This window comes from Grammomys surdaster, unplaced genomic scaffold (assembly GCF_004785775.1).
Source record: "Grammomys surdaster isolate TR1022 unplaced genomic scaffold, NIH_TR_1.0 66, whole genome shotgun sequence".
Lineage (NCBI taxonomy): Eukaryota > Metazoa > Chordata > Mammalia > Rodentia > Muridae > Grammomys > Grammomys surdaster.
The window spans coordinates 3,503,528-3,518,679 of NW_021604568.1; the positions used below are offsets into that span (position 1 = coordinate 3,503,528).

General features: G+C 44.3%; 1 protein-coding gene across 1 annotated transcript in view; it reads left to right on the top strand.

The window, feature by feature from the left end:
* Entpd7 (ectonucleoside triphosphate diphosphohydrolase 7) overlaps window positions 1-15,152 on the top strand; it is a 47,165-nt gene that overhangs the window by 11,920 nt on the left and 20,093 nt on the right. The window contains exons 4-6 of the mRNA XM_028774767.1: window positions 5,551-5,756; window positions 6,238-6,388; window positions 14,966-15,069. Of these exons, the coding sequence (XP_028630600.1) occupies window positions 5,551-5,756; window positions 6,238-6,388; window positions 14,966-15,069 (461 nt within the window). The remainder of the gene's footprint in view (window positions 1-5,550; window positions 5,757-6,237; window positions 6,389-14,965; window positions 15,070-15,152) is intronic.

The window sequence follows — 15,152 nt, forward strand, 5'->3', positions numbered from 1 at the left end:
TCCTTCCTTCCTTCCTTCCTTCCTTTTTAATTGTGAGCACATACCCGTAATGTTTCTGGAGGTCAAAAAGAGGCCTTACATTCAATTCAATTAAAAATGGTTCACTTTAGGATGTGCATATGAAGTTAGATTTTCTTTTATAAGAATTTGAAAGAGTTCTTTTCTAGTGAAACTGGAGGTGTCTCTTCTCTTGCATTCATTGCTTTATCTTAATGGCATTTAGTCGACTTACAGCAGGGGGGTTACGTTATAAGCGTGCCCGTCTGCTTTGGCTAATCTTGTTAAGAGGCAAGCAGTAACCTTTCAAACTGTTCTTCTGGGCATGTATTGAGTCCATTCATGCACAGCTACTGCAGTGCCATGCTATATTTGGTTTTGAGTTATGAGCAATGTCATAAAATACGATGACATTCAGCAAAGAGCTGATAGGTCCATACTATTGGAGGCCCCATTTATTGATTTTGGGCACATTGCTAATTTCTATTTGAACTCTGAAGGTGCTATAATTGATGTTGATCAAGTGAACCAGGTAATCGTTTGGTCAGTTATAGCTATAGTGCTGTTAATATTTTCAGGATAATGGCCATGAAAAGCCCTTCTGTCGTATCGACTTGAGAGGATGTATTTGTGGGTAACTCTCATCAACTCTGCAGTGACTAGAGGAAAATCGTGTTAGAGAGAGAAGGAGGTGGGGAGAGGAGAGGGTGGCGGGAGAAGGAGGATCTGAGCTATTTGAGAGAAGGAAGGGAAGGTGAGTGAGGTGTGGGTGGAGACTTGGCTCTTTCTTGGCTGAAGGATTTCAAAGCTTGTAGACATTTTTCTCTTAGACATTGATTTCTGTGGCACCAACAAAGGAGAAAGGTCCAGCGGTGCAAGTGACTCACCACTGGCCAAGGCTGTGCACACATAAATGAGAACATTCTGGAAGGGCTGCGGGTCGGCTTGCGTAGGAGCATAGAGACTGCCTGGCGGTTTGAAAGTGTGAGGAGGAGGAGGAGATTTCATGAGTGACTCCAGCATTCCAGAAGTGGTGCTTCTGCTACTTCCCGGGGGGCGGGGAGGGGGAAGCCCTTCTTCAGTTACTTGTCTGTATGCAAGATAAGAAAATGGAGACTTCTGCTGCCTGCAGTGATTGTTCAGAGACTCCACTAGGGATCAGAAGATGAACACCAACTGGTCCCTTCCTTTCTGCTCTGTGTTCCAAAGCCAGCTGACGGTTTTTCTTTTTGCTGTTGCTCTCATGATGAAGTCTAAAGGAAGAGAGAGCTAAGTTGAGCTGCACCAAAATTAGACCTGTGAAACCACTCATTTCAGCAAGAATCAGAAAGGATGACAGGACACTCTGCAAAGTCATTGAAACTGCTTTAAGAGGCCAGTTGATTCTGAGGATAGCAGAAGAAAGACGTGGAAGAATCGTGAACAAGCCGACAGCTCCACGCTGTGGGGTCCAGGGACAGTGAGAACGGACGTAGCTCATCTTAGGCACAGGCGTAAGGATTCCTGACAGGGACAAGTGCTGCAGGCAGGCTGCCTGCGCTTGAGAAATGGCTTAATCAAATGGAGAGAAACCTTAAGGGTTCATGCTGAATCTACGTTAGCTACTCAAAGGGCATGCTGGCACTCCTAGAGCAGAAGGAAAAAGCTTTTCAGTGGCTGGAGAGATGGTGCCGTGGTTAGGAGCCTGTACTGTTCTTGCAGAGCACTTGAATTGGTTCCCAGTATATCTGCACGTGTGTGTGCTCACAGGTACACAACTTTTTTCAAAAACGGAGGCCAGTGTGTTGTACGCCTTTAATCTGAGCACTTGGGAAGCAGAGGCAGATGGATCTCTGAGTTTGAGGCCAACATGGTCTACATATTCCTTGTATGTTAAAGCTACTTTGTGAGACCCTGTATCAAAGATGGATGGATGGATGGATGCACAGATAGAAAGGAAAGGCTTTTGACATTATTGTCAGTAATATCAGAGCTAGCATAGTTGCACAGGGCTTTCTGAGAAACCAGTCTGGGCATGTAGCTCAGTTGTTAGTCATGTATAAAGCTCTAGGTTTGAGCTCAGTACTGCATTAACCAGATGTAGTGAGAATATATATATATATATATATATATATATATATATATATATACACACACACACACACACACACACACACACACACACACACACATACATACCTCGGTAACTCTAGTACTTGGGAGGTGGAGGTCAAGATACATGAGACCTGGCCTCACTAAAGCAGGCAGGCAGGCAGGCAGGCAGGAGGCAGGTCAGGCAAGCAGGCAGGCAGGGAAACCATGCGGAAGATGATGAGAAAGAATAAGTAGAAAAGAGGGTGAGAGGGTGGATGCTTAGGAGAAAAAGAAGATTTTGTTATAACAATGGTTCATAAGAAAAGTGTGTGTCTTTTCTAAGAGCTGTGAATTCAAAACTATTGTAATACTGAGACGTTACCTACCCTTATCATTGTAGTGAATCACATAATGGCTAACATAGTAACCATTTTTTAAGTGTAGTTGAGTGGTGGTCAGACTATTTACATTGTTACAAAACAGATCTCCAGAACTCCGCCATCTTAGAGTCTGCGACTCTCTACCCATCAAATCACGTTCCTCTCTATTCCTCCTGCCAGCCAGCCGTCCCCAGCTGTTTCCCTCTTTTTCTATGACTTTGACTCCTTTACACACCTCATCCCAGCGGAATGAATAGCGCGTTTATCTTTTGGAACTAGCGTATTTCTCTTGGCATAATGTCCTGTGGCAGCATGTAATGAGATCTTCTTCCTTTGTAGAGCTGAATAACATTTTTTTGTATGTACAGACCACGTCTTATTTACCTGTTCACCCATTGCTGGATGCTTGGGTCTTTGTTGGGATGTTGGGCCTTTTCCAACAAGTTGCCATTTGCCTGGGTGATGTAAGAGGATGTAAATTGGTGATGGCTTCACATAAATCAAGGTAGCAATACTAAACTGTTCTTGTAGTTACGGCACTCTGCTTTGTGATTACAGTTGTAGCGGGGCAGGGCATTACTGCGTTTTATTTACTGTGTGATGAGATGAGAAGTAGATATTCAACACTCCTGCAAACCGAAACTGTCATGGGGGAAATCCTCCGGCAGTTAAGCTGTGAATCTTAAAAATCTAGCTGCTTTTATCCCAGAACACTATTTTTCCCTGAAGAAAGGACTGTGAGGAAATCTGTAGTTTTCAGACTCAGGTGTTTCATATTTATTTTTAAAGATTCTTTCTTACAGCCAGATGTGGTGGTCCATGCCTTTAATCTCTGCACTCAGGAGGCAGAGTAGGTAGCTCTCTGTGAGTTCAAGATCAACCTGGTATATGTAGCAAACTGTAGGCCCAGCCAGAACCACAGAGGGAGACTCTGTCTCATAAAGGGGAGGATATGTGGGTAGAGAAATGGCTCAGTGGTTAAGAGCCCTGGTTGCTCTAGCAGAGGACCCAAGTACCCACATGGCAGCTCACAAAGGCCTGCAACTGCAGTTCCAAGGTACTCAGTGGCCTCTTCTGGGGTCCGTGTGCATCAGCCCTGTACATGGTACACACACACACACACACACACACACACACACACAAGTGCAAAAATGCAGACACAAAGTAATACATATATCTTAAAAATGAAAAAAAAAATTGGCATACAAAGGTTTAAATCTTGGGCCTCGTACATGCTAGGCCAGCGGTCTACCATGAAGTTACACCCTTCACCTGTAGACCTTTTCTTGAAAATGAGTGAGATAAACCTGATACCTCAAAGAAAACAGATGTCAGGACTTAGTGGAAAAAATTTGAGCTTCCAAGTGGGAGTTAGAATCTAGTTCATCTTTGCAGCTGTGAATTTGGGATTTCCCAGTACCTTAAAGATTTTTATGAGAAACATTGGTGTGATGTTAGTGAATTTTTTGAAAATTCACCGTAATGTGAATGTGAAATGTGTCAACTTTAGGAAGATTTGCATTAAATCATTGAGTCAAATTTCTTTTCTAATAATGATGTTAAAGAATCATGCCTTGTTGCAAAAAGCCATCCTTTTGTAGTGTAAGATAAACCAATATATTTTAATGTAACAGAATATATTTTTTTTTTCCGAGTAGGGTTTTTGTGTTGCCTTTGTTTAGTTAGTCTGTTTTTGTTTTCCTTTTGTTTCGAGACAAAGATTTTACTATGTAGCTTTGGCTGGCCGGGAGCTCACTATGGTAGACCAAGCCTTGAATTCACAGAGATCTACTTGTGTCTACCTCTAGAACAGGTCTCGGGATTAAAGACCTGTACCAACATGCCTGGCCTGTTAGTTTTTGTTTGTTGTTGCTGTTTTGGTTTTTTGTCAGCTTGACACAGGCTAGATTCTTCTGGAAAGAGAAACCTAAATTGAGAAAATGTCTCCCTAAGATTGGCCAGTTGGCAAGTCTGTGAGGCACTGTTTGGATTAATGATCAACGACAGAAGGCCCAGACTGCTGTGAGTTGTGCCACCTTTGGTAGGTGGTCCTGGGTGGTGTTAGAAGTCAAGCTGAACTAAAGTTCAAGGAGCAAGCCGGTAAGCAGCACTCCTCCATGGCCTCTGCATCAGCTCCTGCCACCAGGTTCTTACCTTGAGTTCCTTCTCTGACTTCCCACAGTGATGAAATGTTATCTGAAGTAGTAAGATGAAATAACTCTTTCTTGCCCAAAGTACTTTGGTCGTGGTGTTTATCACAGCAGTAAAAGCCATAATGAAGGTAGTTTTAGATTCCAGTTACAGCAAATCTCAAAGAAACTCTACCTGTTTCAAGCTACAGTATAGAGACAGAGTGTCTGCAGCGTTCTGAAAGTCTGTCAAAACTACTTCATGGTCTGAGGATGTAACCCGCTGATACAATGCTTGTCTAGCCCATGTGAGACCCTAGGTTTAATTAGGTCTTTTGGGTAGTCAACCAATTAAATAAATAAAAAAAATTAAAAAGAAAGAAAATCTTATTCCTTTTGCAGTCAGTGTGAAAGGCTAGGCTATCACACACTCAACTAATGTGTGTCTGTAGCACAGCGAATACCAAAGCAAATGTGAGAAGTTAATCAAGGCACAAAAGACATTTTCGAAATTATGAAACAATACCACTCTTTCTATTTCTTGTTTCAGGAAGTGTAGCATAGATATGTATGTATATATGTAATATAAAGATGTGGTGTTAGAATGAATTTATTGTTGTTAGCTACATGAATTAATATTTAATATTTAAACATTTGCTGGGTCTGGTGGCACATGCCTTTAATGCCAGGACTTGGAAGGCAGAGGCAAGTAACCCTTTGTGAGTTCAAGGCCAGCTCCAGGCCAACCAAGGCTACATAGTGAAACCTTGTCTCAAAAACCAAAACCAACCAAACAAAAACATTTTTTTTTTTACTTTATTTTGTGACATACCATGTATACGTAGCTATAACTCAAGTAAACAAAAGCTTGGCCCGTAGGACGTGTAAGATGTTGGTGAAGACTCCTGGGCAACTGAAGCAAGCGCTGGTACTCGTCGTGGACCTAACTCATTTTATTTTCTCCTTCTTAGGTATTTGGCGCGTGTAGGAGACCTCGAAGCCACCAACACAGAAGACCCAAATCTGAGTTATGGACTCGTGGTGGACTGTGGCAGCAGCGGCTCCCGGATTTTCGTTTACTTCTGGCCAAGGCATAATGGGAACCCCCATGACTTGCTGGACATCAAACAGATGAGAGACCGGAACAGCCAGCCTGTGGTTAAGAAAATAAAGCCAGGTATTAATCAGAATGAGTTTTGTTGTTAATCTTTAACCTGGTCTGGGCGTCAGAAAGGAAGGGAGGAAGGAAGCGTCCCTTGTCTTTGTGGTGATCTGGACAGTGAGAGGAATCTCCAATTCATTGTCATCTTGCTTCTTTCAAAACCATACATGTAGGTCCTTCCACAGAATCTTTTTGTTTGGTTGTTTTTGGTTTTGTGTGAGACAGGGTTTGTCTGTGTAGCCCTGGGTTTCCTGGAATTTGCTCTGTAATCCAGGCTGGACTCAAAGTCAGAGATCCACCTGCCTCTGCCTCCACAGTGCTGGGATTAAAGTATTGCACCACCACCAGCCAGCTCCTTCGGCAGAATCTTACGAGTGTTCATTTTTTAAGTATTATGTAATCTATATTTAAACATATATGTGTGTGTGTATACATATATAGACACACATATGTCTCTCTATATATTTTCTGTTTTTGTTGTTTTGTTTTTCTTAAGGGATCTCCGCAATGGCAGACACTCCGGAACATGCTAGCGATTACCTTCGACCTCTGCTGAGCTTCGCTGCCGCTCACGTGCCCGTGGAGAAGCACAGGGAGACACCACTTTACATCCTCTGCACAGCGGGCATGAGGTTGCTTCCCGAGAGGTGAGATTCAGGACTTCACAGGACTTAGGGAAGCGAGTCCCCTGCAGCCAGGATGGAGGCAGGTGAAGGCTCGGCACACAGAGTTCACAGGGGGCAAAGGCAGCTTGCTCAGAAGCAGGGTAGAGCCATCTCTGTACCCAGTTATTGCATGATCAGACAGTCACATCTTTGTCATTTGCTGCTTTGGGATCAGTGTCTATCTGAGATGACGAGGGGCTTCTGAGTTTGGATTGAGAGTGTGGTGGCAATTGGGAGTGGTGGCAGTGGTGGCAGAGTGGTGGCTGGGTCATGAAGCAGGTATGCAGAGACCATATTTGCACAAGAGCAGAAGGAGGCTCACCCGGGGAGACTGGAGCAGCAATGCAGCCTTCTCTATCTCTACCTACGTCCTGTGATGACTACTTGGTCCCTCCTCTCCCTGCTGTGCAAACCTCAGTCTCTGTTCCTTTAGCTAGCTTTCCCAGCCCCGACCAGTGAGAGCTTGTCCCCCGAACTCAAATCCAGCCTGATATCGCGACCCCTGATCCTTCTTACATAAGCGTGCGAGAGGGAAGAGGATGCTATATTTAGGTCAGACACCTCCTCGTTTGTGACTTTTCCTCTCTGACGCCTCCTGGATCCCAGAACGTTTACTGTGGACCTGGTGCGAGAGTGAACTTCCAGAGTCTTGGTTTTTCATAATTGTAATGTATTTATTTATTTTTAATTTAATTTTTTAAATGATTTTTATTATATATATGACGTGTACACTGCGGCTGTTTTCAGACACACCAGAAGAGGGCATCAGATCCCATTTCAGATGGTTGTGAGCCACTATGTGGTTGCTGGGAATTGAACTCAGGACCTCTGAAACAGCAGTCGGTGCTCTTAACCACTGAGCCATCTGTCCAGCCCCCCATAATTGTGTTTTAATTGTGAGAACACGCTGCCTTATACTCTGATCACTATGATACGTACCCAAGAGAAGCAGTTTTAAAGAGAAAGAGTTATCCTGAGCCCAGTTCTCATCCGGAGCTAGATGTATTATTTATAGACCTGTAGTGAGGCAGATACCATGGCGGAGGGCAAGGGGGGAACACAGTGGCTTATCTCGTGGGCACAAGGATGGAGAGCCAGAGAAAGAAGGCCCTGCAACAAGAAACCCCCAAGGATGTGCCTCAGTGAACTGCTTCCTCTTGTTAGCCCTCACCTCCAAAAGTTTCTATCACTTCCCAGTGATAACAGTGTCAACAGATCAACCTAGAGATGGTGTCAGCATCCTCATGACACAGCTTCCTCTCTGTGATTGAGCCCACCAGCCGGGGAGGCAGTTGTTGGCACACAAGCCTTTTGGGGAAGTGCATTGTATCTAAGCTGTATCTAAGTAGGTTAGGAGGTGTCTGACCTAAATACAGCATCCTCTTCCTTCTACTCTTCTTTAAGAAGAAAGACCAGGATTCAGGATGTCAGGCTGAAGCAGGTTCATGCTTAACATGAGCTCTGTTGTCTTAATGAAGTTTTTTACCCCCTCATATTTCTTTTTTTAATCTCTCGGTGTGTGGGCACACTTGAGAGCAGTTGCTTGCGGAGACCAGAATTGAATATCCGATCCCCTAGACCCAGGGTTACAGCAGGTGTGAGCCACACGGTGTGGGCGCCGAGAAATGAACTCTGGTACCCAGCATGAGGCTTGGTTGCAGTCCCTGAATGAGTTTTTAAGTCTATGAATACATTGTTGGCTGTGTACAGTGCTACACAGCAGACCTCTATAGTGTGCTTGTATATATACCGCTGGCTGTGTACAGCGCTGCACAGCAGACCTCTATAGTGTGCTTGTATATATACCACTGGCTGTGTACAGCGCTGCACAGCAGACCTCTATAGTGTGCTTGTATATACACTGTTGGCTGTGTACAGTGCTGCACAGCAGACCTCTATAGTGTGCTTGTATATACACTGTTGGCTGTGTACAGTGCTGTACAGCAGATCTCTATAGCGTGCTTGTCTTGCTTCCCTTAAGCTCTATGTCCTTTCCATAGCCTAGCGTCTACAAGGTTCATTCATGTTGGCTGGCACTCCTTGCTTTCTGGGTATACTTTATAAACCCTTCACCTGTCTAGACAGTCAGGTCATTTTAATTTATGGTGGTTATAAATAATGCTGCCATGATTATGCACGAGCAAGTGAAAATCTGTTTTCAAGATCTGCTTTCAAGATCCTCAAAAATAATGATAGATATTCTCTCTTTGTTGTTATGTTTGTTTGTTCATTTGTTTTGTTTGTTCTTTGGTTTTTTGAGACAGGGTTTCTCTGTGTACTCCTGGCTGTGTACTCTGTGTACTCTGTAGACCAGGCTGGCCTGAAACTCAGAGATCCATCTGCCTCTGTCTCCCAAGTGCTGGAATTAAAGGTGTATGCCACCACTGCAGGCTTTTTCTTTTTTTTAAACAAACAAACAAACAAACAACCCCCCCTAAATACAAAGGTGCTAGGTTGAATGCAGAGCCTAGCTAGGCAGGTGCTCTACCACTGAGACTTTGCCCCCAGCTATCTATTATCTATCCATCTATCTATCTGTCTATCTATCTATCTATCTATCTATCTATCTATCTATCTATGTTTTTATTTGTTTGTTTTTATGTTTTTGTTTTTTTTTCGAGACAGGGTTTCTCTGTGTAGCCCTGGCTGTCCTGGAACTCACTCTGTAGACCAGGCTAGCCTTGAACTCTCGAACTCAGAGATCCGCCTGCCTCTGCCCTCCCAGATTAAAGGCGTGTGCCACCACCACCCGGCCTATCTATGTTTTTAAAAGGTTTATTTTTGTTCTGTGTGTATGATTGTTTGCCTCCATGTATGTCTGTGCACCACATGTGTGCAGAGCCCACAGAGGTCAGCAGAAGGCATCAGGTCCCCTGGAGCTAGAGGTTACTGATGGCTGTGGAGGCTGAGACCCAAACCTGGGTCCGCTGCAAGAGCAGCCATTGGTCTTAACCATTGAGCCAACTCTCGAGCCATCATATGTACTTTTAAAGCTTGTCTTATAACATTGTGCGTGTGTGTGTGTGTGTTGCAAGTACCTGGATGTTGTTTTCTGCTGCTGCTGTATCATTTTGTATCTCCACTGTCAAGGGTTCTTGTTTTTCCTCATCTCCGCAAATACTTTTTGTTTATTTGTTTTTCTGGCAGCAACTACCCCAGCAGGTGTGAATAGCAGTTCACTGCAGTGCTCTTCCCCAGCAGGTGTGAATAGCAGTTTCCTGCAGTGCTGTTCCCCAGCAGGTGTGAACAGGTACAGTTCACTGCAGTCCTGATCCCCAGCAGGTGTGAATAGCAGTTCACTGCAGTGCTGATCTCCAGCAGGTGTGAATAGCCATTCGCTGCAGTGACGATTTGTATTTCTCTCATGAGGACCTTAAGAATTTCTCATATTCCAGTTGGCCATTTGTTTGTCCTTAGAGTAACCTGATCAAGTCCATAGTCCCATTTTAAAATCAGGTTGCAGGCTTCTTTCTGCTACGTTGTAAAAGTCTCCTCTGTGTTTTGAGGACTGAACCCTCCCTGCCTCCTCTCCCCACCACCCCCCCCCATCAGATGCAGCCTGTAGATGCTTCTCCTATTCTGTAGCTTGCCTTTCGTTTTGTTGGTTGTTTCCAGAGCTTTTTGGTTTGGTGTCTTCCCGCTTGTTGACTTTGGTTTTGAAGCCTATGGTTTCTGTGGCATACTGAGCATGGTGCCAGCACTGACGTTGGCACTAAGCCTCCGGGAATGAGCTAGTCTCATATGCATTGGGCATTTCTCATTAGTGGAAATATTTTGTCCTTGGTAAATAGCAGTTTGCTTTTCCCACACATTTAAACTTTCTCACTTGGTATTTCTTAAAACTGCAATAATAAAACCCCTAGCTGTTGATGAAGGGCCTAAATCTCGGTGCGGCAGGCAGTATGATTGCCCCACAGCATGGTGCTCGGTGGACTCCTTGCATCCTCTGTGGACTGTGAGAGGCAGACTATTTATGTAGTCCTTGTTCCTATGAGAGGCCTTCGAGCTTTCTACAGAATTTCATTTTGATGTTACAAGCCGCACGTTAAATGTTAAAGCTGAAACCTTACATCATTAGCGAAGTCCTAAAAGTACACCAGGACCAAAAAAAACTTGTTTGTTCTGCTTCCCAGCCTTTTCATTTTGTGTCAGTGCCTTTTCTTTGTGTATCTCTATGTAATTGCTACAGAACTATAATCATCCTATAAATCACACTATTTATTTTAGACAGGATCTCACTATAGCCTCAAATTCATAGAGATCTAGTTGTCTCTGCCACCCTCGTGCGGAGATCTAAGGCATTCAGCCAAGACAGAGCTTTATGTAGTTCTGTCTGGTCTCTAACCGTGTAGCTGAGGGGGACTTTGAGTCTGCGCTCTTTCTGCCTCCATCTTCCAAGTGCTGGGCTTAGTGTCAGGCGCGCTCCATCATGCACGCTTAGCTGGTTTACTGTGGCACTAGGGCCGAGCCGAGGGTGAGCCGAGGGTGAGCCGAGGGTGAGCCGAGGGCAAGCTGAGGGCAAGCCGAGGGCAAGCCGAGGGCTTCGTTCACACTCGGTCAGCACCATGCTAACTGAGCTACGTCTTCCACTCCTACAATTTTTTGTTTTAGATTTATTTTATTATTTTATGTGTATGAGTATTCTGCCTACACGTAGGTATGCATTCCACATGTGTGCCTCGTGCCCACGTCGTTCAGAAGGAGGGCATCAGATTCTCTAGGACTGGAGTTACAAGTGGTCATGAGCTACCATGCAAGTGCTGGGAATTGAACTCAGGTCCTCTGTAAGAGCGACAAGTACTCTTAGTCACGGAGCCAACTTGCCAGCTCCAGATTTTTGTTTTTTGAAGTAAGTAATCCATCCGTTCTTTAAGAACTTTTGAAGCCCTGGGAAGAGGATGGGGGCAGTAGGTGAGCATGCTGGATCACAAAGTCAGCGGGTGGCGGCAGCCTCACCACCCAGGCTGCGGGAGGAAACCAGGGCAAAGGGCAAACTGGCAGAGCCACCCAGCCGGGCTGGGCACAGGAACCTGGTTGGTGATTTGGTCACCATTTGCGTGTCAGGGGCAAAGTAGACAAGACATCTCCTGGCACTGCCCAGCATTCATTGCCTCTGTCACGGAAGTTTCCATGGCAACAAACTCCCTGTGTAGGTCCACTGTGTTCTTCTGTGATAACGGTGAGTGCAGACACTCGGGCTGTTAGTCTTTACTGTGCTGAGGTTTCTCAAGCGTGGTCCTTCGCTTCACTTCTTTTCTGATCGCCTTTTGGGCATGCACGTGTCCGTTCTGGGCTCAATGATGTCATGGCTGCCGCTAAGGCAAGTTAGTTGGAGATCCACATCTGCCCGTGACTGTAAGAACCTGCTTTGTATGAGTAAGGCCCTGCTAGTTCATTAGCGTCGTGAGTAATGCTCATGAATCATCTGGACCGCATTTGAATTTGTTTGCACTTGGCCAACAAGCAGACAGAAATTTTCTACTTCCCTTTTATAATGGAAATACCCTAAACAATTGCATAAAGGTATTTACAGTATCATATTTAGTTTAAATTTTTTTTAAAATTTTGAGATTATAATATTACAACATTTCTCCCTTGCCTTTCTTTCCCCCAAACCCATATATCTCTCCTTATCCTCCTTCAAGTTCACGGCCTCTTCTCTCTTTCACTGTTATTATACGTGTTCATATCTATATACATATATAGTCCTAAAAATTACTCGCTCAGTGTGTATAGTATTATTTGGGCTGACCATTTGTCATCGGACAGCCAACTGGTGTTCTCTTCCCTGGGGAAGACCACCTTTCCTGCTCCCTATTTCCCTCAGTTGCCTCCACCCCTCTGTGTAGGGCTGAGGCCTGTGGGCTTTCCCCTGTCCGCTTTGGGATGCTCAGTTCGTGTTTTGGAAGTCGTGTTGGTGAGACCTTTTTTTCTTTTTTTTAACCGTAGGACATTTCACTATGAAAGTAGATGGGACAGTGGGTCTTCTCTGTAACCCAGGGCTCTGCTCTGCTGGGTAGTCCTGAAGTTTGGCCACTAAGTTTAAATAAGGAAACAATCTTGAAAATAAACATTACATTCCTGTGCAGCACATGAGGAGGGTTTTTTTTTTTTAATTTCTTTTGAAAACTTTAAGGTTTTATTTGTATTTTTAATTACACATGTCTATGTGGTTATGGGCACATGAGTGCAAATTCCTGGGAGACCAAAAGCCAGAGCCACAGGCGGTTCTGACACTTGATGTTGATGCCGGGAACCAAACCCAGCCCATCTGCAAGAGCAGCAACCACTCATAAATTCTGAGCCATCTCCAACCTCTGTTTTTATTTTTTAAACAAACTCAAGACAGTATATTAAGAATCTTTTCATGGTATCATGTAGAAGTATAAATTGACCTCTTTCCTCTTAACGTCACTATGGTATTAATTTCATTACACAGATGCTCCATAAATTACTTAACTGATTTCCTTGTTAGCATGTTAGTTTTCCCTGGTTACTATGATAAATAATATTATAGTTACTTTAAAGTATAGTGGCTTGGGGCTAGAGACATGGCTCATTAGTCAAGAGCACTTCTGGCAGAGGACCCGGGTTTTGTCCCTAGCACCTACATGATAGTCACAGTCATCTGAAACTCCAGTTCCAGGGCATCTGATGTCTTCCTCTGACCTCCATGGGCACCAGGCTCACATGTGGTACACATACGTGCATACATACATACATACATATATACATGCAGGCAAAACACTGATACACACTGAATGAAATAAATTCTAAAACAAAAAAAAATTTAAAGTATCCTGGCTGAATAAAAGGTTATACTTACACTGTGGCGTTCACCCTTCCCTGTTACTAGCAGGAGGACCAGCAAGCCCTCCCCTTTGAGCTGTTCAGAAGCATACACAACTCAGAGAGATGGGTAGCCCCTCGTTACCCTGTGAACCCTAAAAGACTTTATCATGTGTAATAGTTAACAACTTAAGACACTGTATATGAGAGTGTATTGGAAAATTAGTTCAGGTATAATTCTGTACTTTTAAGCGGTAGCTTCACATCGACAGTTATCCAACCGAATAGACTATTCCTGTAATAGATTACTCAGAGTCCAAGATGAGCTGGGGAGAGGGCTCCGTTGCAAAAGTACTTGCCTTACGAGGATGAGGCCTTGAGTTTAGATTCCCCAACCAAGTGTAGTGGTGCATGCCTGTCACCCCACATGCCTGTAAACCCAGTGCTGGACTGCAGAGACAGGAGGATTCCGTAGAGTCTTGCTGGCCAGCCAGTCTAACCAAACCAGAAGGTTTCAGGTTCACTGAAGAGACCCAGGCTAGAAAACACTAGTATAGAGGGCTGGAGAGGTGGCTTAGTGGTTAGGAGCACTTGTTGTTCTTGTGTAAGACCTGGACCCTACTCTTGACACCCACATAGTGGTTCACAGACATCTGTAACTTCAGCCTCAGGGGATCTAATGCCCTCTTCTGACCTCCACAGGCACCAAGCATGCTTGTGGTACATATACATATGTGTAGGCAAAGTATGCATAAAATGAGTAAATCTAATGTTTTTAGAAAGAAAGAGACTAGTTGAAGAAGACACCAGTGCTGACTCCGGGCCTCCACATATGAACATGAACACACACACACACACACACACGTATGCACATGAACACACATGCACACATGTGCAGTACAAATCTGGGATGACTACTGGCCTCATTTTTAACTAACCTTTTCCTTGGATTCATACTATTATCCTTTGCTTTGTTTATTTTTACTTTGTCTAATAATCCTAGGAAACCACTTAAAACCTCAGGAGAAAAATACCTGCATAGATACTAAATTTCAAATGTCATCCTTGAAATGGAAGTTCTTATGAACTTTGGGTTTTGAACCTCACCTGGGATTTTTAAATGATAAGATTTTTAAGCAGAAAAAAAGTCAAACCTTGGAATGTGGAAAAGGAGATTAAAAAGTTAATTGTTAGCTTACATGAAAGGTTATGTAAAAGCCTGTAGAACTCACAGTATAGACGGTGTAGTCAGGGGGCGTTTTCTGCATTGTGTAAGCTCTGAGGGTGAGTTTGCATTCTGTAATTGACTTCTTCCTCTCATAGTGGTTAGGAATAATGTAGTTGTATTTTATAGACCGTGAATATGTGCTGTGATTTCCTGACTACTCATCCTCTCCCAGAGGCATGAAGCCGTGTGCTCCTCACTCAACACGGTTTGAGCTACAGCATTATTTAAAGGGTTGCCTTTGAGTAGGAGCCTGTTCTTTGCGTGCAGTTTGAACCTCTAAAATCAAAGTAGGAACCAAAAGGGCGCAGAGATAGACAAGGGCACGCGGTAGGTGGACAGGCATCGTGACACGTCTAAACGGAAGGCAGTTTGTGAAAACAGGTTTTCATTTTGCTTAAGAGATGGGACTCACTATGTTCCCCAGGCTAGCCCTCGACCCCTGGACTCAAGCACTCCTTCTCCCCTCGCCTCAGGGGCCACCTTGGTGCCAGGTGAAAAGATGGTTAATAATTAACTTTGGGATTTTTTGTTCTCTTCTGCAGGCAGCAGTTGGCTATCTTGGCAGATTTAGTGAAAGATTTGCCGTTGGAGTTTGACTTCCTCTTTTCACAGTCTCAGGCCGAAGTGATCTCTGGGAAGCAGGAAGGTACTGAACTTGTGGGGGTGTGGGGGGGGAAGCTGGGCTGGGCGGGGCAGAGCTGGGCGGGGCAGAGCTGGGCGGGGCAGAGC